The sequence below is a fragment of the Pocillopora damicornis genome, chromosome 9, assembly GCF_964200805.1.
Source record: "Pocillopora damicornis chromosome 9, jaPocDami1.2, whole genome shotgun sequence".
In the NCBI taxonomy this organism is placed as follows: Eukaryota; Metazoa; Cnidaria; class Anthozoa; order Scleractinia; family Pocilloporidae; genus Pocillopora; species Pocillopora damicornis.
The window spans coordinates 67,130-94,829 of NC_142678.1; the positions used below are offsets into that span (position 1 = coordinate 67,130).

General features: G+C 42.9%; 2 protein-coding genes, 1 long non-coding RNA gene and 1 pseudogene across 7 annotated transcripts; 2 read left to right on the plus strand and 2 right to left on the minus strand.

The window, feature by feature from the left end:
* The first annotated feature begins 774 nt into the window (after positions 1-774).
* Positions 775-24,546, plus strand: LOC149039489 (uncharacterized). 4 transcript variants are annotated; one of them, XM_089181829.1, is made up of 4 exons: positions 775-1,126; positions 9,048-9,148; positions 10,293-10,365; positions 10,814-11,031. In XM_089181829.1, exons 1-4 carry the CDS (start codon positions 1,099-1,101, stop codon positions 10,885-10,887), a joined length of 276 nt encoding a protein of 91 aa, XP_089037955.1. In that variant the 5' UTR covers positions 775-1,098; the 3' UTR covers positions 10,888-11,031. The 4 variants fall into 4 exon arrangements, with proteins under 4 accessions (XP_089037955.1, XP_089037953.1, XP_089037954.1 ...); XM_089181827.1 differs by lacking the exon at positions 775-1,126 and adding an exon at positions 8,081-8,234; XM_089181828.1 differs by lacking the exon at positions 775-1,126 and adding an exon at positions 8,081-8,234 and having other exon boundaries at positions 10,311-10,365.
* On the minus strand, positions 1,648-7,247 carry LOC149039490 (uncharacterized). Its single transcript, XM_089181810.1, has 6 exons — positions 7,115-7,247; positions 6,753-6,824; positions 4,598-5,232; positions 3,905-4,323; positions 3,438-3,743; positions 1,648-3,056 (listed from the first exon to the last, which is right to left on the minus strand). The coding sequence occupies exons 1-6, from the start codon at positions 7,243-7,245 to the stop codon at positions 2,646-2,648; spliced, it is 1,974 nt and encodes a 657-aa protein (XP_089037936.1). The 5' UTR covers positions 7,246-7,247; the 3' UTR covers positions 1,648-2,645.
* On the plus strand, positions 14,401-19,611 carry LOC149039491 (uncharacterized; annotated as a pseudogene). The gene is made up of 7 exons (XR_016179583.1): positions 14,401-15,481; positions 16,959-17,059; positions 17,181-17,395; positions 17,758-18,067; positions 18,190-18,282; positions 18,764-18,897; positions 19,050-19,611. The product of XR_016179583.1 is annotated as an uncharacterized LOC149039491 (transcript).
* LOC149039492 (uncharacterized) lies at positions 24,541-27,700 on the minus strand. The gene is made up of 3 exons (XR_016179619.1): positions 27,603-27,700; positions 27,298-27,373; positions 24,541-25,303 (listed from the first exon to the last, which is right to left on the minus strand). It is a non-coding gene; the product is annotated as an uncharacterized LOC149039492 (long non-coding RNA).

Consider the following 27,700-nt stretch of genomic DNA (forward strand, 5'->3'; position numbering starts at 1 on the left):
GTCTTTGTGTAGGTAATTGGATGATCTCTAGTGATATTTGACCTAAATGCCTGCAGTGATATTTCCAAATTGTTATGCGTAGTCTCACCAGCTGTTAGGCCGGTGGCATTTGAGGCAATTTTGAAATATCACCAGTGGTATTCATGCCAAACATCAGGTACAAATTATGCTGTTATTCGTCTCTACCGCTACCCGGGTTTAGTTTGTAATTTTCACATGTAGGTATTTGGCTTAAATTAAGCTGAAACACCACTGCCTTCTCTAAGCCAATCAAATCGCAGAAATGTCTCATGTGCTAGTATACGGGCATTAAAACCGGACAGTGCAACCTCGATGTATGAAACCCTTTCACTGCCAAGATCTGATTAGTAATTGTCCTTACTATCTGCCAGACAACTCTTATGATGTGAGTTCAAAGAATTTGGTATTGGCTCAACTACTAATCCCATGATCGATGTTCTTCTCCATTCTCGTCACCTGCCTGCTTGATATTGTAATCATACTGTAAGGAGAAGTTCTGTCTTGGTCACTTGTGGCAGTGGAGGGTTCATCATTCAACTGGGTTTTGACCTGTGGCCTTTATTTCATTTCGCCAATTTGACAGGCACGTTTTCTGTGATTTGAATTTCCTCTAGGAGTATTTCATTGTCCGAAGCTTTTTGATTTTGGCTCCAATAATTTTTTTTTAAATTTTGGAGCGTGGGCTCAACTCTATGCATACACCCCAGTACCCCCTCGGTGTCGAAATGGAAACAAATCAAACAGATGGCGAAGGTAGTGAGTAGATGTCAAGGACTTTCAGTCTAAGACTCGTAGAACCAGCCTTCTGAGGCTTATTCTGCTCGGTAAACGGAGAGTATTTTCCCGACGATCGGTCCATTTTCTAAAGGAAGGTCGCAAGTGCCTGTCGAATATCCCAGGCATTTTTGCTTCGTTTTGTGTACTTTGGTAGAAACTCGTACGTCGAAGGAACGCGCTTTAAAAGTGTATGAATCCAGAGCTACACATATTTACAGTCGAGGGTGACAAACTGAACGGATGTACCCAGTCGTTTGGCGTACTGTTGGACCCTAACCCTAACCCTCATTTCCACACGCGATGGTTGAATTTAGCCGGAAAAAGCACGGTGAGTGTTAGGGTTAGCTGAAAAAATTCCTAAGCAAGGGTGAATTTCTTTCTGGAACCATTAATAGTTGGAAGGAATTTGCTTAAATAACAACCCTTACCGCCTGTCTGGGGGTAAAACCTTGAACTTAGACTATAATGCACTGCTTTTCTTAACGAGGATCTATTTTCATTTCAATATGGAGGGCGAAATTTGGCAAAGTGCCCCAAAGAGAGATCTCGGACTGACAATTGGAAAAAGAGGTTGAATTTGTCTGTTCAGAGTTTTGTCGGCAGTCTAATTGTTGTTCAATTCCTTTCTCTGAACTGCAAACCTCTTTAGTGAAATGAAGGTGAAAACAAAAGACCATTTTATCGCAATCGGTTGACAGCTTGGTAAGGAAAGCTGCATTTATAGCGATCGTGGTGACTAGAGTTAAAGGAGACACTTTTGAATGTTCTCGTCTTTGTGGGCACAGCGACCTGCTTCCCTTTTGTGGCGGTTATTAAAAATAACTTATTATAGCAGAGAACGAGTACACATTTTCTCAACCATCAACTCAATTTTATTTTAAATGTGTTGAATTCCAAAATGAACACGCTGGTCAAATTTCAAAATCGAGCTAAACTATCTGTCACCTTTGTCACAGAAAAAAATTAGTTTGCTCACAAAAACACGACCGCCTTAGCTTGAATATTATCATCAACAGCTTGTGAGGAACTTAAAAAAAAAATCTTGCAAACACAACATTTACGGAACACACTGGCCTGTGTTGAACTCTGAAATGAACATGCTGGTTTAATTTCAAAATCGAGTAAAACCATCTCACCACTGTCACAGAAAAGACCAATTTCCTCAGAAAAACACCACTGCCCTAGCTTGAATATTTATCCACAGTTTGCGACAGACTTTGACATTGATCATCTTGTTATAAAATTGACTGAAACCACCTCTCACGATTGTCGTAAAAAACATTCATTTCTTCAGAACACACTGGCCTGTGTTGAACTCTAAAATGAACATGCAACCTGGTTGAATTTCAAAATTGAGTAAAACCATTGTCACAGAAAAAACTAATGTCCTCATAGCTTGAATATCTATCCACAGTCTGTGAGAGACGTTGACATTGATCATCTCGAACTCCAAAATGAACATCCAAGTGAAGAGCTTACAGTCTGACTGAAAATTTGTTTTACAGTTAGGTACCTCCTATTGGAAGACAGTCCTGTCGATCTCTTCTTCTTCAGTGGGATCTTCTGGCTGGAGAAACCACAGCCACCTGTTGTTACTGTCTGGTATGCACCTTCGACGTATATACATGAGTGCTGCGATCTGGCTATGGTGGTCGCTGTGGTGGCCAATGGCGCTGGCTATTTTAGACAAGTTGCACCATACGTCTCCCCAGCCTCTTTGTAAGAGAAGGTGTTGGAGACGTGGACGGAGCATGACCAGCATTCCAGCGTTGGCTATATATCGCAATCTGGTGGCACTACAACTCAGGATGTCCTCCAGGGCCTTGCAAAGCAGGATCCTCCTATCTTCAGGGATCTGTCCGCCGTTCAAACATTGTGCGATCAGAGGTGCAAATTCCAACATGGCAGCCAGCCGTCCGTTTCTTTTCAAGCCCAGCGCAGTGATTGTGGGTTGGTCCAGCTTGTTTACGAGCATGCAAATGGAGCAGGTTGGATTCTGACATTTGGTTCTCACGTCGGCCATATCTCCCCCCCCCTTCCTGGCACAGGCAGTACGGGCAGCTCTGATCCTCTTCATCCTGGGAGTCTCTCACGACCGGCTCTCCCAGGCAAGTGCAGTCGGCCCCAGTGGCTGTCCAGACGTCGCGGACTCTCCGCCTCGCTATTCTGGTACGTTCCTCTGTGTAGACCCTGAGAGCTGCAGATTGTCTAGCCTGCTGTAAGGCTTGCGTGTCTGAAGATCTGGCCTGCTGTTCTGCCTAGGGAGAGAAAAAAAAAAGCAACAGGTGAGGTAGGTACCTCCACTAATAATAATAATAATAATAATAATAATAATGATAATAAAATTAATAATAATAATAATAAAGCATGCTTCGTGCAAGTAGTGAAAATTAAAAAATTTAAAATGGGGTGAAAATTTTTTAACTTACAATTGGTTCATTCTCAATTTCCCCCTGCCCCTCTAAAAGGTCAAAATTAAATGTAGGTTAAAAGTTTTTGACAAAGATTGAGTCTCAATTTCCTCTGTCTCCTGGCCCCAACTATTCAGCAAATGCCAATCTAATATTTTTGAAGTTAGCACCTATCAAATCATTTTGTCAGTCAATGTGCAGTTATTTATTTTTTAAATTTCAGTTCACCTGTGGTGGGTTGCAAGGTTGGTTTCCTTGCAGGAACTTTTGCAGTCTGTCCAAAGACTCTCTGTTGGGTATGCGTGTGGCTATGATTCCCGGCAGTGCTAGCAGACGCTGCCGGGGGTCTGGTGGTACTTCCTGCTGCACTTCTTGGTCCCTCGGTCTTTGCTCAGCTACTGGCCCTTCTGTGGACACCTGGGATGCTCGGGTGCTGGCACGTCTGGGCGTCGCCTGCTTTCTTCGTCTGACCAAGCCGGAGCTGCCGCTGGGTCTTCGTGTGGGTGTCGCTTCTGCAGCTGTGACTCGCAGTGCCTGTTATAAAAGGGTGAGATATATCTAGTTGGTCATCTAAAACAAGGCCCTGCATGATGAAGAGGATCTTTAAATGCGTGTATTATGGTCATCTGGAGTAATGGGTTCTAAGCTCGTCTACTGACTGACTGACTCGCTCTTGATCACAGGAGAGACCCTACCTGAGTCGTTGTCTGCACAGACACGTAACACTGCAGCAGATTTTCTATGTGCCTTGTCACGGTTTCAGTGTGCTCTGGGGTTCCTCGGGCGGGAAGTGGGTCTAGCTCCTCTTCAGCATCCCACCCGACGGAGAGTTCTGACTCATCCGAACTGCTGTCCTCCCCATGGTCTGGAGCAGAGGCTATCACCAGATCCCAGTGGGAAGAGCTGGCCAGTCTGAGCCCCTTTGTCTGTTCGGCTTCCAGGAGCGTCATGGTCAGGAAGTCCACTCCAAATCGAAGCATCATTTCCACCAGACGTGCAGGCTTGTCTTTCTTGCCCGCATATCTGATTGCTGTCATTCGCGCGAGCATCAGTTCTGTCACGGTGAGTCCCAGACCTCGTATCATTTCTTTTGACATGAAAGCAGCCACGTCACCTGCAAGAGAGTCGATGTCAATTGCATGTCCTGAGCACTAGCCCTTCACAAGAACAAATCACTTTGTACCAAAGGTAATCAGAGGAACTGCATTGAGAACACAAGATGTAATAAGTGAGTCTTCCAAAACTGTCCCAAGCTTGAATTTTCTTTGGTGCTAGCAGAGTTATCATTTTTACCTCACGATGGAATACTACTACTACTGTTTTTGTTTGTTTGTTGGTTTTTTTTTTTTTTAAAGAAAAAAAATTGTTAAAAAATGTTTTCAAGTTACCTGGAGACACGCTTCGAATTCCCTGGTTCGAAATGCGTGCTGCCACCGTGATATTGCCGGGCAAGATTCCTCTGTGTGTGTCCGTGATGAGACGACGAGGGAAACCATGTGTAAACTGGGCAGAGACATCGCTCCAGTGGGGGGCATTCAAGATCATGACGTTCCCAAAGAGGTCAAGGCGTACCAAATTCAAGTTGCGGTCGAATGCCTCGTTGCCACATCTCAGACTCCCATCCAAGGCCTCTCCCATGGTTAGAAACATATCCTCCTTGGACAGTTCATTTCTTCTTTCTTGTGAGTGGTCTGACTCCTGCCGCTGTGTGCTGCACCATTCCTCTCTACTCTGTACATAGCGTGAACAATAATCTCTACATGTCTGCAGGTCTTCAAATACCACTTCTCCAGCTTGGTCCTCAGCAAAAAGCCCTGCGGGCAAACGCAAGCTGTCGTACAGGAACAGATTGAAGTTGAACCGCATTCTATCTTCCAACGATACCGCCAGGCCAGACGGGAAATACGGTGCAACAAGGACTGGTGCCACATCCCTGCTTGTGGATGGCTGGTTGTCTAAGGCCACATGCAGCATTGGTGAGTCCCGGGGTTGTGTTTCATCATCAATGAACGAGCTTGAAGGGCTAGGAAAAAAAGGGAAAAACAAAGCATGAAAAAAATTGAAAAAACATGAATTGCCTTGCTCAAGAGCTACTTCTGTTTCCTTTTTTGAACGTGGGTGAATCCTTGTTTACATTTTTTGCCTCGTCATCATCATCATCTCGCGAAGAAATAAGATGAAATTTTTGAATATGGAAAGAGCATATGAACCATTTCAGTTATCTCTGACAATCTGAGCCCCATCGATAGATAACAAACAGTTTCCCAGGAATTCTCTTTTCAAAACCCCAAAATTTACAGGGAATGCATGAGCTCGTTGATGTTTTGCCTGCAAGTGATTTTGCAGTTTATTTCTTTGTGACTGATTGCAAGGAGTCGAAACCTAAACAAACTGCATAATTCAACCAGCTCTTTTCATTTTTGAACATGACTGGTATACACAGCTACATCTCCTACGGGTTCACCGGCATGCTAATGGGCAAAAATGTAAACAGGGACGTCACGATCGATCGACCATTCTAACCAATTTGTACTCTTTGGTATACAATCTCAAGTTCTCCAGTCGAGTACTACAAAAGTTGTAGAGTATTTTATTTTGCCCTGTTCCTTGCACAGCAGTTCTCACTTTTATGTGCTCCGTTCATCAGATAGAGTGGACAAACCCAAGGCACATGTCAAGTGCAATCTGTTTCCTGGGTAAGTTTGAGCAATTTGGTTGGAATTTTGCAGTAGCCTGATGGCTAATCTGATGTAACACCACCGAAACTATCTTTGGCCGAGTTGAAATTTAATTCGACAATATTGAGCACGTGCCTTTTTGAGAACTACTGGGGCATGGATTATAATTATGTTAACAAGGCTACAATAATAATTGTAATAATAATAATAATAATAATAGTAATAATCAAAGTAGTAGTAATAATGATAATAGCATTAAGAAGAATAACAATAATTCTGATGATGATCTTCAACCAGAGCAGTAGATGCCCTTCAAAATCTGCAGCCAACTAATACCCCATTCACACCAGCAAAACATGTTTTGTTAAACTGGTTTTCATTGAATGAAAATTATAAACAGAGAACTGAAAAACTTGATTTTCCATTGGATTCAAGTACTAGCTAACTTGTATTTCCAATGTGCTACATTCAAGTCAAAAATATTCGGTTCAATAGTTTCTATGAAGAAAAAAAAAATTAAACTGTGTTTAACAAAACAACTTTTAAACATGTTTAAGCTTTGGTGTGAATGGGGCATAATTTGGTTTCGGTGTTCAAGAAATATTGTGGCAAGATTAAAAAATACCAGTAACTGGGGAGAAAACACTTATGTACTATTATGCTGGTCAACTCCCAGGGAAAGGGGCACGCCTTCCATGATTCGAGCATATAAAAGGGCATGGTTGATCGTGTTTTCTTCTGAATTTTGGAAACCTTTGCCAGAAATAAAGGAATAGACCAACAGACATTCTCTGTCCCAATAAGTGACTCTGGGGGAGTAGATAGAATCTAATATGTGCCCACTAAGTCAAATTTAATATCATACCTTTCCTCGCTTGGATCTTCCTCGTCTTGAACGGGAACGGGAACGGGAACGGGAACGGGATCAAGACGGGAACTGCAATGCGAAAGAGAGTCGTCGCTAAGTACACCAAGTAAAAATCAAGCGTGTATAGTACCATGCCGACAATGTATAGTACAAACGCATAGTACAAAACAACAAAGACAAAAACTAAGAAAGAAGAGGCAGCTTCCAAATGAATACAATGAATGCAATGATTGCCTACTGGTCATTTCACTGGGTGCGGTTCACCTCGGGGAACAATGACAAAAAAAAACAAAAACAAAAACAAAAACCAAAAAAGTAAACAGAACAGAGCACCATGTGTATTTTAGCGCGTTACCGACCTGCGACTTTCCGCAGCTTGTGTTTCTATAAACTCCCAACCCCTTGCTCTTTTGGAACGTTTCCTTCTGGGCGGCATGTTGAACGACCTTAACTGTGTGAGTTCATATGGGGAATGAGCTGAGAATCTCATCTGGGACGTGTTTAAAGACAGGACCAGCAAGAGGAGGGCGTGCTTAGGGTTCGTGAGTGTTATTTTCGACGAGGTCACGCAGATATTTAGGATCAAAGTTTAGGACCCTCGAGCGAATTCCAGCAAGCTAAAACAGAAAAGAGAGAAGCTACGAACACTCGAGGACGATTATTTGATGAGAGATTGAAAATCGACGATGTATTAGGTCAGGTGTCGTGACTTATTCACTTCAACAAACGACACGCTCGCCATTCCTCGCGTTTCGTGCCCACATGACAACATAGCTGCAAGTTTCCAAAAATGCCACCGGAAGTGGAGGTCTCTATTGTGTTCGCGCAGGTTCTGCGCGTACACAATAAATGATTGATAGCCCTGGCCACTTCCTGCCTTCCCAGGTACGTGACTTCTTACACACGACGTGACTCGAACTGAAAGCAATGTGTGGGAACTAGCGCGTCTCTCCCCTTGTACTTTGGTCAACGTGGGACGGCAAGGAACTAATTCAATGAGAATTTCACCCCGTCGACTTCCAAAGAGAATGAATTTTGCATCCGATGGACGGAAAGTTCTTCAAATATATTGCGCGTAGAGCTGATCACTACTATACGTTTTTATTTCCCGAAAGCATTTTTATCGTTAAAAGGAACACACACGCGCGCGCGAAAAAAAAAAATGACTTTAAATTTGGACAAAACCAAATGCATGCTTATCGGTAGCAATAGGAAACGCGTAAATATAGTTTATCATTATTATTTATTATTATTTGATTGGCTAGTCGGCCGGCCATATCGGCCTAGCGCCAAATCTTCCCCCTCCCCCCCTCCCCAAGGCGCGCGCGCACGCGCATTAGGTGACTCGACTAGCTGGCCATGCGATCTAGAGAGACATGTCTTTTCGTTTCGCCTCCACGAAATCGGAGGCAGTGGGAATATGGCATCACACACCTTCCATCCCCGAGGTTTCGAAGTTGCGATGTTGCTGTGTTCAAGGTAACCCTGTGCAAAGAATGATTCGTTGGGCGAGGAGAGCACTTATTTGGAGACTCTCCAGTGCCTGTATATATTATCTGAATTGAGTTCACTCCCACAACTTAACGAAGGCTTTTCGACTGCGGGCGAGTCGATTTCAACCTTCTTCTCTTTGCGCAATATTCGTTCGTTCGTTCGTTCGTTGGTTTGGAAGATTTCGCACCTCGTCTGCGAAGCCGCTTCGATTTCGACTCGATTCGTGGCGCACACGTGGACGAACGCGCGAGTGCAAAAAAACCAGCAGTCGATCGACTCTGAGAACGAAGCAACTCGCAAGAGAATCGAAAGCCTTTTCGTCCGTAAAGTTTGTGAGGCCATGCTTTAAAAAAATGACAGGAAGGCCTTAAGAGCTTACTTAGATCTTTATGAAGATGGAGGGTTATTTTATTGGCAGTGACATGTAAAGATAGTTTGCCAGGGCCACTTACTAGGAGTAGATGTATAAGTTAAAAATACTACATTTGAGCTCAATTTTTACGCAGACATTATTCAGGTATGATGGAAATTTAAAAGCACATTCTTGTCTCATTCATAAGCAATGCTATATACTTCACTGCTGTCAAATTTATTAAATTTTGTGTTCAGAATTACTTTTGGCCTGCATATTTTTAACATTATGTAACATTTAACATTACATAACATTGTTTTTAACAAACAGTAAACTTTTTTGGTTTTCATCTGAGCAATTAGAAACATAGTCTATTTTCCAAGGTTTCCAAGGAAGGTCTCTTCACTTCATGCCTGGGTCCTTATGTATATTATTCTGTTTTACAGAAAATAACAGTCAACTGGAGCAGGCAAACTCCAATCAGCCAAGAGGGGCCAGAAAAGAATTGTGCTTAGAAATAGCAGTTACCTCCAGCTGGAAAATACAAGTAAGTACTGCCAAAGAATATTTATTCCTTGCTGGTAATCTCAGAACGGCTGTCTAGGGCTGCAAATTAACAGTACTGGAATACAACAGTTAACTCCTGCTGAGAAACTGAGAACAGCTAAGAGGGGCTGGGAAATAACAGTGCTGGAATACAAGAGTTATCCACTGCTGGAATTCAGAAACAGGAAACTTTTCAATACTCTGCTACAATACACTGAGCATGCAATCATATCTTCCATTGCCTCAACTCCAGTTACTTGTAGAAAGGTCATCTCTGAACCATTAAATAGGATCTGCTTTACTAGTTATGTACAGTTTGCAATACGTTAACGAAAGAAAAAATCTTAACCCTTTAACCCCAAGAGTGGGCAGCCTCTAAGTTCTCATTACAAAATCACCCCTGATATGATAGCAATCTCATTTAATAATAGTAGAAATGATAATACAATATGCAATATCCAATATACGATATACAATATCCAATATACAATATCCAATATCCAACATACAATATCCAATATCCAATATACAATATACAATATGCAATATCAAGCAGACAAGTGATGAGATCAAAGAAAAATAGAAATGAAGGGAACTTAAGCTGATCCAATAGCAAATTCTCCAAGCCAACATCACCAGAACTGTATGGCTGACAGTAAGGAGAATTACTCTGGAGATCTTGGGAGGGAGTGAAAGGCTTCATTAAAAGGAGGCTGTAAATTGAATGTCAATGTGAATTTTCCTGCTTTCCTGCCTGTAGGGAGTACAAATTGAATCCTTCCCTTCCCTGCGAAAAAAAAAGGTCAGTCAATTCATAAAATCAAATCCGTGAGAATAATGATTGATCACCCACTCCGAGATAATATTATTATTGTTATCTGTCAGCCATTTGAAATGACAGGGCTTGCACAGGAATGAAATTCCCTTCAGACCAGATTGCACCTGTACGTCCCTTACCACTTGAGTGTAACCCTTTAGCTCCCAGATCAAATTTGCACCTCTCCTCACTGTCAACCATACAATCCTTATGATGGTAGTTCCTTCGTTGGTAGAATTTAGTATGGCATCAACCAATGGTCCCCAAATTGAGATGATGTTCTGGATTCTCAGCACTCATCCTGTTGATATTGTATTTATATCGTTAGGAGAAATTCTCTCTCCAGGTCATTTGCGGTAGTGAAAGGGTTATTAAGAGCTGTCACATCGCCTCGCCTGCAGGTAAATATGGTCAATGACATTACTAGATTTCTGGATTATACCATCCATGTACCCGTCTACGTAACATTTCCCCCACTGAACACACGAGAGGCTGTCGTTGCCCTGACAGGCCATGATCACCATTGCGCTACGCGCGCAGGCCTTCTGGGCACCTGGGGCTACCACCTCAACAGTCTGCCGCAAGCCTGCCACCAGCGCTATGGAAATGACAGCCATCAGAAACTTTTAACTCCATCCATCATTATCACATCAACCCTTGACATTAATTCATTCCTCCTTTACAGCTGAATTTCATTCAGACACTTTGGATTGGTTATTATTGCTTCAAAAAGTGCAGGAATTCAGTGTGAAGCTAGCTCTGGCTTTAAGGAATTTTCATACTTTTTGCTGTGCAATTTCATGTTTCTATCAGTGTCAACAGATGAGCAAAATTCTCTCTTTTCTTCAGTTGCAGCAGCTGACATGCAAGGGCAGGAACTGTGCTGGTGTGATGTAGCTATCAAGTGCCACCATCAAGGTTGAATGTGTGCAGTCAGTGATCACCAGTCAGTGATTTCCCCCTCTAAACAATACTGCCTAACCGAATGGAGTAGACAAGAAAAGTTTTGATACATTCATTGCTATTGTTGTTGAAAATAAAGACTGATGCCCAAATTTATATTCAAAGGAGTGTGTGCTTTTGTCCTTTGTCTTTGTGTAGGTAATTGGATGATCTCTAGTGATATTTGACCTAAATGCCTGCAGTGATATTTCCAAATTGTTATGCGTAGTCTCACCAGCTGTTAGGCCGGTGGCATTTGAGGCAATTTTGAAATATCACCAGTGGTATTCATGCCAAACATCAGGTACAAATTATGCTGTTATTCGTCTCTACCGCTACCCGGGTTTAGTTTGTAATTTTCACATGTAGGTATTTGGCTTAAATTAAGCTGAAACACCACTGCCTGCTCTAAGCCAATCAAATCGCAGAAATGTCTCATGTGCTAGTATACGGGCATTAAAACTGGACAGTGCAACCTCGATGTATGAAACCCTTTCACTGCCAAGATCTGATTAGAAATTGTCCTTACTATCTGCCAGACAACTCTTATGATGTGAGTTCAAAGAATTTGGTATTGGCTCAACTACTGATCCCATGATCGATGTTCTTCTCCATTCTCGTCACCTGCCTGCTTGATATTGTATTCATACTGTAAGGAGAAGTTCTGTCTTGGTCATTTTGACCTGTGGCCTTTATTTCATTTCGCCAATTTGACAGGCACGTTTTCTGTGATTAGAATTTCCTCTAGGAGTATTTCATTGTCCGAAGCTTTTTGATTTTGGCTCCAATAATTTTTTTTTTAATTTTGGAGCGCGGGCTCAACTCTATGCATACACCCCAGTACCCCCTCGGTGTCGAAATGGAAACAAATAAAACAGACGGCGAAGGTAGTGAGTAGATGTCAAGGACTTTCAGTCTAAGACTCGTAGAACCAGCCTTCTGAGGCTTATTCTGCTCGGTAAACGGAGAGTATTTTCCCGACGATCGGTCCATTTTCTAAAGGAAGGTCGCAAGTGCCTGTCAAATATCCCAGGCATTTTTGCTTCGTTTTGTGTACTTTGGTAGAAACTCGTACGTCGAAGGAACGCGCTTTAAAAGTGTATGAATCCAGAGCTACACATATTTACAGTTGAGGGTGACAAACTGAACGGATGTACCCAGTCGTTTGGCGTACTGTTGGACCCTAACCCTAACCCTCATTTCCACACGCGATGGTTGAATTTAGCCGGAAAAAGCACGGTGAGTGTTAGGGTTAGCTGAAAAAATTCCTAAGCAAGGTGTTCTTTCTTTCTTTCAGAAATGTGAAAACCGCGGCAAAAGGCTCAAGAATTTCCAGTCACGTCTGGGCCAATAATCACGCAATAGACTTTGATAATACATCTATTATTGACAAAGGCAGTTTTAGAACAAGAAAAACACTAGAAGCGTGGCATTCCAAGTTAACTCCCAATGCGGACAACAATTCCTGTCCTTTGCCCGGACAATACAACATTCTTTTTAACAAACATTCTTAGTTATTAGCATTTTTAATTTCCTACTTTGTACTTCACACCTAGTATTTCTTACCTTTTTATCATTTTACCCGTTGAAGGCTGTAGCGCAAACAGCCGAAAGCTCGTATTTTTAAAAGTTTTAGCCAGAGATCGTTTTTTAAATTTTACAATAATAATAAAGCCTTCATTTAAAGAGGGTGGCACTTAATAGCCAAAGGCTAATAAACTTGTGGCCCTCACAACTATTTACAATCTAAAATACTGTAAGCTAAAATATATATATATATACAGTTAAAATATAAAATATGACAGGATTCAATTATAAGATAAAAAATAAATTATTAAATTACGAAATGATGCAAAAGTTGTTGTTCCTTAAAAATATTGGCAAACATGTTCTTTTTAAAACATGCTACAGAATTTAGTTTCCTAATTTCAATTGGTGTACTGTTCCACAGTCTTGTTGCCGAAACAGCGAAAGAGCGTCCTCCTTCTGATTCTCTTTTATATTTAGGACAAACAGCATTCGTGCTTGAATACCTAGTGTTGCGGGAGTGCCGCTTATTATTTAAAATGAAGTGTTCATTTAGATAATTCGGCAAAGTCCCATTAATTCGCTTATACATTATTGTGCATTTATCAATCTTAGGTTGCTCATAAAACGGGATCCAACCTAGCTTGTTAAACAAAGCAACTGATGGTGTCATGCGATCGGCATGACAAATAACGCGTGCCGCTCTTTATCGCAATTTGCCCAAACAACGTTAGCGTAAGACATAACGGGGCGAATAATGCTATTATAAAACTGAAGTCGCTGTTTAAGAGGTAGACACGCTCGGATCTTACGCAATATTGCGATTCTAGAGGCCAACGTTTTACATACTTTCTCAACATGTTCATTAAATGACAATTTGCTGTCAATGTCTACGCCTAATGAGGTAGCACAATCCACATGGAGCAGATGGCTCGTTTTTATTGAATCGATTGTCGGTTAATTTGGTCGTTATTCAGAGTGATCGTAGATACGAACATAGTTGCAATGCTTGTCTGTTTGTTTACACTTGTCTGTTTGGTTTTGTAATCGGACCTTTCAGCGTCACCGCGCCCATATGGCAAAAGCGAGTTTGGCGTCCCCAACGGTCGCATTTTCGTTGATCGAAGCCCAGGGCACAGGCGGGACCGACAGGTGAGTTACCGGCTCTGTAACTGCGTTTTTCATCATTGAGAGAAAGTATGCAAACTGATCTTTCTTGTGGCATTTGTCGGAATTTTCGATGGATTCGAGATTTAAAGGCCAAAATCGTCTCAGATCGGACCTTTCAGCGTCACCGCGCGCATATGCCAAAAGCGAGTTTGGCGTCCCTAACGCTCGCATTTTCCTTTGTCGAAGCCCAGGGCACAGGCGGGACCGATAGGTGAGTTACCGGCTCTGTAACTCCGTTTTATCAGCATTGGGCGAGAGTATGCAAACTGATCTTTCTTGTGGCATTTGTCGGAATTTTCAATGGATTCGAGATTTAAAGGCCAAAATTGTCTCAGATGCGAGTGAACACCCAGCCAGCAAATTCTTGTCGTTTTGTTGTACCGAAACTTTTGTGCTTGAACGCCGTTTGTATCGTCTGTACCGTACCCAGTTTTTGTCTTTTTGTTTGCTGTTTTTTTTTTTTTTTTTTTTCTTTTTTGGATTGACCCTGCTTTACTCGCAAGACGAGACATTCGCGTCAACGGTCAACTCTGGTCTGGTCTGGCTTGGTTAATGTTCAATCTCGACCCAAACACCTCGTTAACCGCGTCTCGAGATCTCACGAATTCGATTTTTAGGTGGCCGTAAGCATCAGTGATGGTAGTACCTAGACAACATCGCAAAGTCTTTTTGTTCTGTTTTAATTCGTGTTCATCTTATTTCATCTATTTTTTTTTTATTTTTTTATTTTTTTTTTTATTTTTTTCTTTTGAAAGTGGAATTTGGTAAGCGTGTGACTGTTGTGGAATACTGACACGATGAGCGATATCGAGGGGGGAGGTGAAGATCAAAGCTACGCTGACTGCTCGGTCGACGGCGACGACAGCCCCCGCTATCCGAGCCCGTCGGCCGAATCCATGGATAGTTGTTCTCTCGACTCTAGCGACCAGGAAGAAACTGATCCCGCCGGCGAGCCCACGCCCGCAGCAAGGCCAGAATCACCGCCACCCGTTGCAATAAACCTAGTATCGGACGACGAGGAGCGCGGAGAAGACGATGGTGGAGACGAAGCCCCACAAGAGCCTCCCGTGGCCGCCCTCTCTCCCAAGAGGGCATCCCACGCGCCGCGTCTAACAGATCTCCCGCCCGCAAACCCTAAGCAAAGGTCCAGGAAGAAGACCGCATCTCAACAACCGCCACCCGTTGCAATAAGCGCAGTAGTATCCGACAACAACGGTGACGAGCAGCTTCAACCAGGTGGTGGCGCAGAGGAAGCACCACGACAGCCTCCCGTAGCCGCCCTTTCTCCGAAGAGGGCGGCCTATCACGTGCCGCGTCTCACAGATCTCCCGCCGAAGCTGAAAAGGTCCAGGGAGAAAACCGCACGTCACCACGGTCAACACGTGCTCGCGGCAAGAAGGCCGCAACTAGCGCCACCCGTCACCACCGGCATACCCCACGCCCACGACCACCAGCAGCACGGAGACGATCGTGTGGAGGAAACCTTACCACAGCCTCCGAAGAGGGTGGCGCATCACGTGCCGCCTCTTACAGACTTCCCACCACATCTGCAAAGGTTCCCGAAGGCGGCCACATCTCATCACGGTCAACCCATGCCCGCCGCACGGCTGGAAATACCGCCACCCGTCACAACGAGCACAGCCGATCGTGAGGAGAAGCCAGGGCATGATCGTGCCGAGGAAACCCCACAGCAGGTTCCCGTAGCCCCCCTTCCTCCCAAGAGGTCGGCCTACGCGCTGCGCCTCACAGATCTCCCACCAGATCTGCAATGGTTCATGCAGGAGACCAAGTCTTTTTTCACAAGGCCTCATGCGCTGGAGAGGCACGGACAGATGCTCGCCGCGAGCACGTTCGACAAAGCCTTGGAACGCATCCTGTGTGAGTATGGTGGCTCCGCATTTTACATTATTTGCTAGTTGCATCGCTCGTGGCATTTTCGGTGATGGAGCACACAAAAAAAAAACACAAAAAAAAGGAAAAAAAAAAAGAAGAGAAAGAAAGGCAAACCAGATAAGCAAACAGAGGAATGGAACGCGCTCCAATTTTCTGGTCCTCTTTTCATGTTTCTCGGCCATCTATCCTCAGGTTAATAACGTTAGATCTGCCCCACAGGGGATTCCCTGTGGGGTGCCTCAAGGTTCTATTCTTGGTCCCTTATTTTTTATCCTGTATGTTAATGATTTGAACAATGCTTCCCTGCTTGATGCAATCTTGTTTGCTGATGATACAAACTTATTTATCTCCCATAATGACCCTGTTTACCTAATTAACACATTAAATAGAGAATTAAACAAATTGTCAACCTGGTTTGCAGCAAACCGGCTCTCCTTGAATTTAGCCAAGACTAATTTTATGGTATTCAAGCCTTGGCAAAAGAAGCAATCCTTTGAATTTCAAGTTTTCATAAATGAGCAGCCTATTCTTCGTGTTTCTGAGACCATGTTTTTGGGTGTTTTATTAGATGACAATTTGACCTGGAAATCGCATATATCCTTAACAGCAAATAAATTATCCAAATCTATAGGTATTATTCATAAATCTAGGTTTTTTTCTCTCTACTCACTCCCTTCGTACTTTATACAATTCTATGATCCTTCCATATTTGTATTATTGCAATTTAGCTTGGGCTGGTACCTATAAGTCAAACCTTCAAAGAATTGTAACCTTACAGAAACGTGCGTTAAGAATAGTAAGCAATTCTACATACATTGCCCATACTGGCCCTATTTTAAAGGAACTTAAACTCTTAAAATTTCATGATATCCATTCGTTTCAATTAGGTACTTTTATGTTTTCATTCGAGAACTCTACACTCCCTTCCAAATTCAATCACTTTTTTTTACTGAATAGTCGAATCCACAATTATAATACTAGGAATGCTCAGTCCTTCCGTTTGCCACTGTGCAGAACGAACACCAGGAAGTTTTCAATTTACTTTCAAGGTCCAAACTTTTATAATTCGTTAAATTCTGACATAACCAGTTCTCCCTCCTCCCCTTTTTTTAAAAGAAAGCTTAAGGAATTTCTTCTCTCTAAGTATTAGCTTCTGTAAGGCAGTAATTCTTAACTAACTTACTTAATATGTGTGTGCGTGCGTGTGTGTGTGTGTGTGTGTGTGTGTGTGTGTGTGTGTGTGTGTACGTGTGCGCGGTCAAAGTTAATTACCATAAGTCCATATTGTAATTCTAATATAAGATTAGTTATTTTAAGTGAGAAAGCCTGACTTGTTATAAGCCTCGTGGTTTCTTTCAGGTTTTCTCGCCATTTATTTTCTGTCATCAATTTTCTTCATTTTTTTTTTTCCATGTGTAAATGTCGTATATGGCAAATAAATATTGTATATTGTATATTGTAGGTTATCTTGGATACGTTCAGCGAATCCGGCCCGGAGAGTCGCCTTCAGTCCAAGACTTCCATCGCGGGGATCTTATCGAAGGATACCTAGACTATCTAAAGGTGGGTATCGAGGTTGTTTTAGAACGTTGCACGTTGCAACGACAACGACAGATGATTGTAGATTATCATTTGACCTGCTAAAAGACATTTACGACACGTTGCCATCTCGTCTTTACATCAGGAGGAGAGGAACTTGAGTCCTGCGACCCTAAGCGTGCACGCGAGCAGTCTGCTGTACCCACTGAAGTATTGCTATCGGGGATTGGGGCCACAATTCGAAGGTATCCGCATTATCTCCTAGCTCAGAAGAACGGCCACTGTACTTCAGAAGCAGGGGGATCTGGAGAGGGCGACCGCAGTCGAAGATCTCAAAGCGCAAAGCAAGTGGCTGGATTGGTAAGTGTGCTAGTTAGTTAGTGTAAAACAAAACAGAAACAAAACAAAACGGAAACAAAACGGAAACAAAACGTGTCTGTCTTTTAAACATCTTGGATGATCAATCAGGAAAAGGTAAAAAATTTAAAAATAGTCAGAATCATGTTTTGTGAACGCTTGTCCTCGAGGTCTACAGTTCCTGCCTGCCTGCCTGCCTGCCTGCCTGCCTGCCTGCCTGCCTCCTGCCTGCCTGCCCTTTTGAGTAGACGACTGCATTCAGAGTTGAAATGCTTGAAAATAAATGCAAGAAGTACAGTTTCAATTTGTAGGAATGAATCGTTTCTAAAGATATTAAAGAACACTGGTCCCCGCTTTCTCTTAAGGGACCAAGTCCTCCTAGCTAGGGAAGCCCAGCGGTGCCGGTTTGAATTGGCCAAGGGCAGACAGCAACGCGCTCAGGAGGCCCGCGACCTGCTGCTTTTGTCACTGTACACCCACCTCCCGCCCAGCAGGGGCCTAGAAATCAGGACGATGGAGTTGGTCTTGGAAAGCCAACTGGAAGAACCGTTTCAGAAAGCGCACTATCGTGACAGAAACGTGGCCTTGATCAAGACAGATGGCGACGGCATCGTGCTACACCTCGGAAGGTTCAAAACCTGCAAGCAGAGCGGGCCTGAAACTATTCCCATACAGGTAATTCTTGTCACGACTGAACGACTGACACGAGCAGAGTACGGAAATTAACAAGAGTTCTGAGCACACTTTAATAACAGTCTCTCTCTCTCTCTCTCTCTCTCTCTCTCTCTCTCCCGCAGGCAGACAGCCAACTCTGCAGGCTGTTCATACAGTTTGTATCAGAATTCAGAAAGGTGCTTAATCCGACGCTGTGCAGCAACTACCTGTTTCTGGTAAGTATAGGGTTCCCCGTCTTATAGCCAGCTAGCTAGCGCGGGCTAAAATTGCCGGGCTCGGCAAGGCAAAATTGTCCAACTCATGCCGTCGCCGGATGAAGTAGCACTCGCTTGAAACTAGCTAACTGGTTAGGAATTTTTGGGCCGAAGAGGACTCTTTGAAAACACTGGCCGTGGGTCACAGTCACCACAGGCCCTGGTTGTTCAAAGCTGGGTTAAGGTAACCCAGGGTTAGTGTGAAATTTGATTTCAGGTCTGAAAACTTTAAGAGAAAATTCAGTTCAAATCTTTTTGCTTGCAATTTGATCATTGCATGTTCTAAAAAGAATAGTGAAAACTTTCCCCAAAAGACTTTTGAACAAAGAAATAAAGAAAGCTGGATTAAAATTTAACCCTGGGTTAGAGCTAATCGGCCTTTGAACAACTGGGCCCTCTGTGCAGCAGCAGATCATTTTGACTCTGACCTATTTCATTTCAGAATTCCAAGGGTGCACCGTACTCGAGCACGTCGTTCACAACACGTTTACAGAAAATGTTCGAACTCCTGACCGGAAGCAAGGTGGCGGTATGCGGACTAAGGTCATCTTTCGTAACCTGGGCATATTCCCAGAGGTAGGTCGACATGGCTATTGAACTGCAAGTCACGTCCTTCCTTCCTTCCTTCCTTCCTTCCTTCCTTCCTTCGTTCCCCGCGAATTTTGGAATCTGTTGCTTTAAAACGCCGGCATAGCCACATCGCTGATAACCGTTTGATACGTTTTTCTTTTTGTTGTTCTCCCTCTGTCTATCTGCAGCGGATGCGACGATCAAATGAAAGACAGCCTTGCTGCTTGTCTCCGGCACTCCCGAGAGCAGGCCCAGCACACTTACGACCGACGCACGGCAAACCAGAAGAAGACCCCGGCATTAGATCTGGCCAGGCGCAAGGCCGAAGAAGAGGAGCTTGTGGCCGGGCCCATGACCAGGTCTCTCCAGCTGCCAGAGATCTCGGAGCCGGAGATCGACGTGGGCGACTTTGTGGGACTCGTGGCCGAGGACAGCACCCTACAGAAGCCTTCGATTTTCCTGGGGCGTGTTGAAGCTTTCCTGCCGGAAGGCCAAGCCCTCCTTCTATGGTACAGGCACACCGGAGGTTCTAACTATGCCCCAGACTTGGACGGTGAGCAGTGGGTGGAGTCGAGAGAGTCGCTAGTCGCTGTGAAGGTGGCTGCTGCCAAAGGCAGTCCCTACGCCATGCGACTGCTGACCAGCGTGCGCGAGATACACAAGGCAGTCATGGGCGGGGAGCGGGGATCCTGACCTCAAAAAAAAAAAAGGACAAAAAAGGACAAAGAGGAGAAAAAAAAAACAGAACGAGAACTCTAAGAAGATCCCTTTTCTTCGCTATTGTTGTTGGACTTTTGGAAGCCGCCAGAGAGATTTCTAGCTGTCAGATAAATAATAAAAAGTGTGTGAATTTGAATTTGTCTGGCTTTTGCTGTTCTGTTCGGTCCTGTCCTGTTTTCTTGCTTTCTTGTTTTCTTGTTTTCTTGTTTTGATTTTGTTTTTGTTTTTTTTGCACCCGGAATTATTTCATTTGAAGCCGTCCGTCACAAAAGCAACACACCCGACAGGCAAAAACCGACAAGAGGAGGAAACCCAAAAAGTAACTCCCGATAGATTACGAGCTCTCGACTCTCGGACTAAGAATACATTGGAGCACGACTTTTGCTTCGAACGGCCACGAATGATGATTTTTCCCCGATTCAAACTTGCCCACGCACGTCCGGGCCGATTCGGACTTGCCCGCACACGAATTAATTATTTGCCCACAGCTCGCGCGTCGAAACATGTGACGGTTCAAAGGGAACTTTGATAAATATGGATCAATGATATCGAAAGGAGGTAGACTAAATGATGAACAGTTAGAGCTAAATGTTAACGGAACAGCCATTAAATCATATAATTCTATTCTAAGTTATTGGGTGTAAATATTGATGATAATTTACATTTTTCTGATCGCGTAAGTAACATCTGTAAAAAAAAAAAAATTAAAAAAAAAAAAAAAAAAAAGGAAGCAGTCAAAGGCTGGGTGTAACTAATAGATTAAGGAAGTTAATCCCAGCCAAGGCTAAATTACAACTTTTTAAGGCTGCTATTCTGCCTTATTTAACTTACTGTGGTACTGTATGGAATTGTTGCAAAGCTAGTGATTCTAGAAAAGTAGAGAGGGTACAAGAACGTCAATCTTAAATATTTGAAACACTATCAAGATCATATTATTGTAATTATTATCATCTTATTATCTCATTATATGAAGGTTATCATCTTATTATACAGGGTAGGGTATTATAAACGTGGGGTCTACTATTTTCGGGGTAGGGTAGTTTTATATGGGAAGAGCTCTTTTATCATATTCCAATAAATTTTTAACGCATAGTTTTATATAGATCAGATGAGTTTAGTTTAGCTGTGCTTACCTAGTGGGAAACTGCTATCTTATTTGACACGTAAATAAAGCTTATGATGATTATTTATTATTATTTGATTGGCTAGTTGGCCGGCCATCTCGGCCTAGCGCCAAATGTCCCCCCCCTCCCCAAGGCGCGCGCGCACGCGCATTTCTTTCCATCAGATCTTGTCTTATGTCCACGCTAACTGCATGCGGAATGGTCACGGAAGGGTTACTCGGAGGGCAAACTGGAGCTGATGGCTTCACGTCTGCACCTGTTAAGGGAGAACGCAAAACTGTGACAGTGTCTAAAGCGGGCCCATCCTTGGGTCTTCACATAACAAATGATAGTTCGGGTTGTGCACTCATCGAAGGTATCGATCCAGGAAGCATTGCGCACGAAGCTCCCGGGATCTGCGTCGGAGATCGTATAGTAGCTATAAACGGCACGACTGTCGTCGGTACCGGGCACCGTCATGTAGCTGCTATGATAGCATGGGTTCCGGTCGGAGGGATAGTCGTCTTTGGGTTGATCGAGCCTGAGAGAGAGCAGCTCAGCTCCGGTAAGTCAGCTATCATCTATTATCTATTATGACAGAGTTACAATCTGCCATGCCATATATTCTAACTGCTGATAAGTCAAATGCTCTCACTGTAAGTGAATGGAACATTGACACGGCATCCAAAGGGACCTCTTTTGTCGTGAAAAAATACAAGATCGATCGTGGTAACAGTTCAGAAACAATAATTTGCGTTCTGGTTGCTGAATAAAGTCATGCCGATGGCACTCTGCTCTTATCTAGGTGGTGGTGGATTATGTTCGAAGCCTTTGCAGACCATTTGACTTTCTCGCTGTAGTGAGAAGTAATGTGGCTCTCCGATCCTCTTTTCTTTTTTTTCCCCCCCTCAGCCCAGACACTCACTTGTAGTTACTGAAGAGTAAGACAGTCTCCAATCCAAGTGATTCTGCTGTGGCCGTTGCCAGATGAAGAATTTGCAGATTTCCAGTTCCCAGTTGATTTTATATTTGACATTCGGGGTGCAGTGTCGGATGGTAGAGGTGGAAGGTTGAAATTGTTATCAGTTTTTTTGAAAACGCGTTACTTACTCCTTGACGAAAGTCCAAAGTGTTTTGTTTCACCGACACAGGTTGTCTGAATGTTGTCTGCATGAGCATGAAAATAATGCAAGTGCAATGAACCTTTTCTTTTGGGTTTGGCCACCTTGTTGAAATCTCTCGAGTCTTTCTTTACGAGTGAGTATTGAGATTACTGGTTTGGCCAGCTTGTTTAAATTTTCTCAATTCTTTACAAGTGTAGATTGTAGAGGCTAGCTAGCTAGCTAGCTAGCTGCATGGGCTGCTAACTAGATGTAGAAATCTGGGAAGGTTCTTCCTTGGCCAATTCTGAGGCTTTAACCCTTTTTTGACTCCCAAGAGTGATTCACATGTAACTTCTCCCTGTAATTAATATCTAAACATTATCTGGCAAACAGGTCAGGAGAAAACTCAACCTTATCGAGTAGACGTCGTGATCTTGATCTAACACCAAATTCTTGTCACTTATTTACAATTATGTGGCAGCCAATCAGATCTTGGGAGTCAAAGGCCGGTTAAAGCAAGAGATTTTAAGACTTTTTGTAAGAATGTCCTCAGAGTTTTGTGTGGGAACTAGTTGCTTGGGGTTGACACTTGATGTGTTGGGTTTTTTTTTTGCTTGCTTAGGGTTAGACAGTGCAATGCAACTTTTATATTTAACCCTTTAACTCCAACCAACACAGAAGTGAGTGACCAACACAGAGTTTCTCCTTACATTATCCACACAATATCGACCATCTAGGTGACGAGAAGAGAGAAAAATGTGGATTTTGTGGATAATTAGTGGATCTAATACTAAATTCTCTGAACTCACATGATAAGAATTGTATGGTTGGCAGTCAAAAGAATTACAAGTTTGATCTGGGAGTTAAAGGGTTAATTCATGGTTCGTTCATATCTGTTTGTTAAATAGATTCGTTCAATAATAAAAATGATGATGTATCGTGTAAGTACCTCCTAGATATTGTACTGATGTCTGTATTTATTTTGCACACGACTTTTTTAAATTGGTGAGAAACAACTTTCATCTACCTACTGATTCATCGGATGATCTGCATCAGGGTTACTCACTCACTCTCTCTCTCTCTCTCTCTCTCTCTCTCTCTCTCTCTCTCTCTCTCTCTCACGGTGGGTGGCATCCAAAAAAAGAAAGAAAGAAAGACCCGAGAGGTCTCCACTTGAGTGTTTTGCATGCCAAAAGAGTCAGTGTCTTGTTGTGCCATTTCATTTCATTTCACCCTCAAACTGCCAGAGGTGATCGACATGTGACTTCTCCCGGCCCGTGATATCCATACATCATTCAGCAAGCGGGTAATAAGAATACTTGTCGGACTACTTGTCGGCTGAAAGTTGTTATCTCCATCTGACACCAAATTCTTGCAACTACTACTTACAAGGAAATGTGCAGCAGCAGCAGCTAGCTAGAGGGAAGAATTTCCAATCAGATCCATTGATTCAGTGATGTCGACTGACTCGGCTCGTGTCCAGGCGATTGCTCAAAGCGACCAATTACCAGAGTCCAGTTTTCTTCACTGTGGTAGGTGTGAGAGGGTGCATTGACTTCATGACCGTATTGTCTTATTATCTTATGTAGTAGATACTAGCTAGACATGTTGATCAGGTGTGTTGTCCTTCTTTACCCTTTAGCTCCCCGGCAAGATCTGATCGTCGATTCTCCCTTCCGGCTGCTACAGGGGAAAACGAGGACCAAGTCATGCACATTCCTCCAGTGAAGTACAAATCCAATCCTTGCCTGGGAAAGTGGCTATATATATATATTTCAAGGTAACCACTTGTGCCTGATATGTCTGATGATTCTCACCACCTGTTTGCTGAATAATGTATGGATATTATAGGGAGTTATATAGTGTCAAACACTAACAGGAGTTCAAGGGTTAACCCTTTAGCTCCCATATCAAATTTGCACCTCTCCTCACTGTCAACCATACAATCCTTTTGATGGTAGCTACTTGGTAGAATTTAGTATGGCATCAACCAATGGTCCCCAAATTGAGATGATGTTCTGGATTCTCAGCACTCATCCTGTTGATGCTGTATTGATATCGTTAGGAGTACAAATTAGAACAGTTTTGCAATGATGATGCCCAAAACAACCCTCTACCTGTGGTAAGAGGGCAGGCTTTCCTTTCTTCATTTCCAGAATTACTGGCCAGGGGTTAAATGCATGAAATGCAATCTGAATAATAATAATAATAATAATAATAATAATGATGATATTACATGTTTCAAATCAAAAATGTCAATGCTAATTTTTGACCCCTGCTTTTCTTTCCTCTAGGCCAACCAAGGACCAAGTCCTGCACAGGCACCTGCACCTGCACATCCACCCAGTGACTGAGGTATGAATAACAATCAATTGTTCCCAAAGTGCACCACTGAAAACAGACCATTGAAAAAAAAAACATCCTTCTACTACCTGCTGGTCTATGTCCCTCCTTGACCTCTGCACAAACAGTGCCCTGCCTTTCCCCTGGCAAGCCCCGCTGCTCGCTTTGCGACGCGCGCTAGCGCTGCTGGAGCCTGTGGCTCCGGCCTCAACAGTTTGCCGTCACCAACCGGCCAGCGGTCTAGGAACGACAGCCCCTCAAAGTTTCACCTCTGCAGCTACAACTTGTGAGCATTTCTTCCACTCTCCTGCACTGACCATTCCATCGCCTCTCTCTCTCTACCTCTTCTCTCCACTGCCTATTGGCATTGTTGGCAGAAATTTCATGTTTTTAGCAATCTCATTTAATAATAGTAGAAATGATAATACAATATCCAATATCCAATATCCAATATACAATATACAATGTGCAATATACAATGTGCAATATCAAGCAGACAAGTGATGAGATCAAAGAAAAATAGAAATGAAGGGAACTTAAGCTGATCCAATAGCAAATTCTCCAAGCCAACGTCACCAGAACTGTATGGCTGACAGTAAGGAGAATTACTATGGAGATCTTGGGAGGGAATGAAAGGCGTCATTAAAAGGAGGCTGTAAATTGAATGTCAATGTGAATTTTCCTGCTTTCCTGCCTGTAGGGAGTACAAATTGAATCCTTCCCTGGGAAAAAAAAAGGTCAGTCAATTCATAAAATCAAATCCGTGAGAATAATGATTGATCACCCACTCCGAGATAATATTATTATTGTTATCTGTCAGCCATTTGAAATGACAGGGCTTGCACAGGAATGAAATTCCCTTCAGACCAGATTGCACCTGTACGTCCCTTACCACTTGAGTGTAACCCTTTAGCTCCCAGATCAAATTTGCACCTCTCCTCACTGTCAACCATACAATCCTTATGATGGTAGTTCCTTGGTAGAATTTAGTATGGCATCAACCAATGGTCCCCAAATTGAGATGATGTTCTGGATTCTCAGCACTCATCCTGTTGATATTGTATTTATATCGTTAGGAGAAATTCTCTCTCCAGGTCATTTGCGGTAGTGAAAGGGTTATTAAGAGCTGTCACATCGCCTCGCCTGCAGGTAAATATGGTCAATGACATTACTAGATTTCTGGATTATACCATCCATTTACCCGTCTACGTAACATTTCCCCCACTGAACACACAAGAGGCTGTCGTTGCCCTGACAGGCCATGATCACCATTGCGCTACGCGCGCAGGCCTTCTGGGCACCTGGGGCTACCACCTCAACAGTCTGCCGCAAGCCTGCGACCAGCGCTATGGAAATGACAGCCATCAGAAACTTTTAACTCCATCCATCATTATCACATCAACCCTTGACATTAATTCATTCCTCCTTTACAGCTGAATTTCATTCAGACACTTTGGATTGGTTATTATTGCTTCAAAAAGTGCAGGAATTCAGTGTGAAGCTAGCTCTGGCTTTAAGGAATTTTCATACTTTTTGCTGTGCAATTTCATGTTTCTATCAGTGTCAACAGATGAGCAAAATTCTCTCTTTTCTTCAGTTGCAGCAGCTGACATGCAAGGGCAGGAACTGTGCTGGTGTGATGTAGCTATCAAGTGCCACAAAGTTTTGACACATTTATTGGTATTGTTGTTGAAAATAAAGACTGATGCCCAAATTTATATTCAAAGGAGTGTGTGGTTCTGTCCTTTGTCTTTGTGTAGGGAATTGGATGATCTCTAGTGATATTTGACCTAAATGCCTGCAGTGATATTTCCAAATTGTTATGCGTAGTCTCACCAGCTGTTAGGCCGGTGGCATTTGAGGCAATTTTGAAATATCACCAGTGGTATTCATGCCAAACATCAGGTACAAATTATGCTGTTATTCGTCTCTACCGCTACCCGGGTTTAGTTTGTAATTTTCACATGTAGGTATTTGGCTTAAATTAAGCTGAAACACCACTGCCTGCTCTAAGCCAATCAAATCGCAGAAATGTCTCATGTGCTAGTATACGGGCATTAAAACCGGACAGTGCAACCTCGATGTATGAAACCCTTTCACTGCCAAGATCTGATTAGTAATTGTCCTTACTATCTGCCAGATAACTCTTATGATGTGAGTTCAAAGAATTTGGTATTGGCTCAACTACTAATCCCATGATCGATGTTCTTCTCCATTCTCGTCACCTGCCTGCTTGATATTGTAATCATACTGTAAGGAGAAGTTCTGTCTTGGTCACTTGTGGCAGTGGAGGGTTCATCATTCAACTGGGTTTTGACCTGTGGCCTTTATTTCATTTCGCCAATTTGACAGGCACGTTTTCTGTGATTTGAATTTCCTCTAGGAGTATTTCATTGTCCGAAGCTTTTTGATTTTGGCTCCAATAATTTTTTTTTAAATTTTGGAGCGTGGGCTCAACTCTAGTGATAACTCAACTCTGGCTATCAGCTTATATTAGGAGTCACCTTAAAATGGAAATGCACCACACCAACAGTTGTGGAGCTGAAAAAAGCTCCAAATTTGGACTCATCTTAATGAAATTTAATAAAACATGATAGTGGTCATAGACACTTTCGCTCTATGTGCCTAGTTGGCTATTAACCATCTCAATCCAAGGTGCGTTCATCGTTGTTGTCAGATATTTAGGCACCAAATGGAGGCTAATGTTTATTTATTTTCGCGCCAAAATAGAGGCTGTTGTTTACAAATTTAAAGAGCTTGCCCTGTTTTTCGCACCCTTAGTGTGATCTGCCTGTGTTCTACCACTTTTAAAATAACTACATGGACTGATCACTTACCCTTTTCCACCAGAAAGAATTACAGAAGGAGTTCGTATTCATAAGAGATACTTAAAAAATTTACTCTCCAGAATGGGTTATGATATGCCAGCAGGAAATACTACGTAAACAACTACCGGTTCAAGTGGTATGATCACATTCTTCGCACGTACTCGATCAACAAGGCTACGATTTCCCTTTTTTCCCCGTAAGAAATACCACTTTAATATAAAGAGGCTTCAATAACACAAGTCCATTTCTCGGCGATAAAAATGATTTCAATTCTTCCGACAGCTGCAAGGCAAACAAGTGTCAACTTACCGCTTCTACATAGCGCAGAAACGAAAATCCAGTGCTTCGGTATCTTATTCCAGACGCTCTTATTTAGACGTGCTCCCTGAAGAAAAAATGCACACACGTGCAAGGATAACAGTATCACCTTCACGACCAAAAGTACTACAAAGATTTCGAATATTCGAATTCACATTTTCAATGGTGTTGACAACGTAAAATAATTTTCACAAATTGATAAGAGAGTGGTAGAGTTTATACATAGCAGACAGGAAACAGAAAGATAGCAGTGGATTTTAGGGAAAAAAGTACGGTTTTAGGTTTCGGTGATTTACCTTAAAACTTAACAGAGCGATCGATGAAGATCGAGAGAGCCTCAACGTCCCTGCCATGTCAAACGCCTTCTTGATCACATGAAATATGCACATTCTGT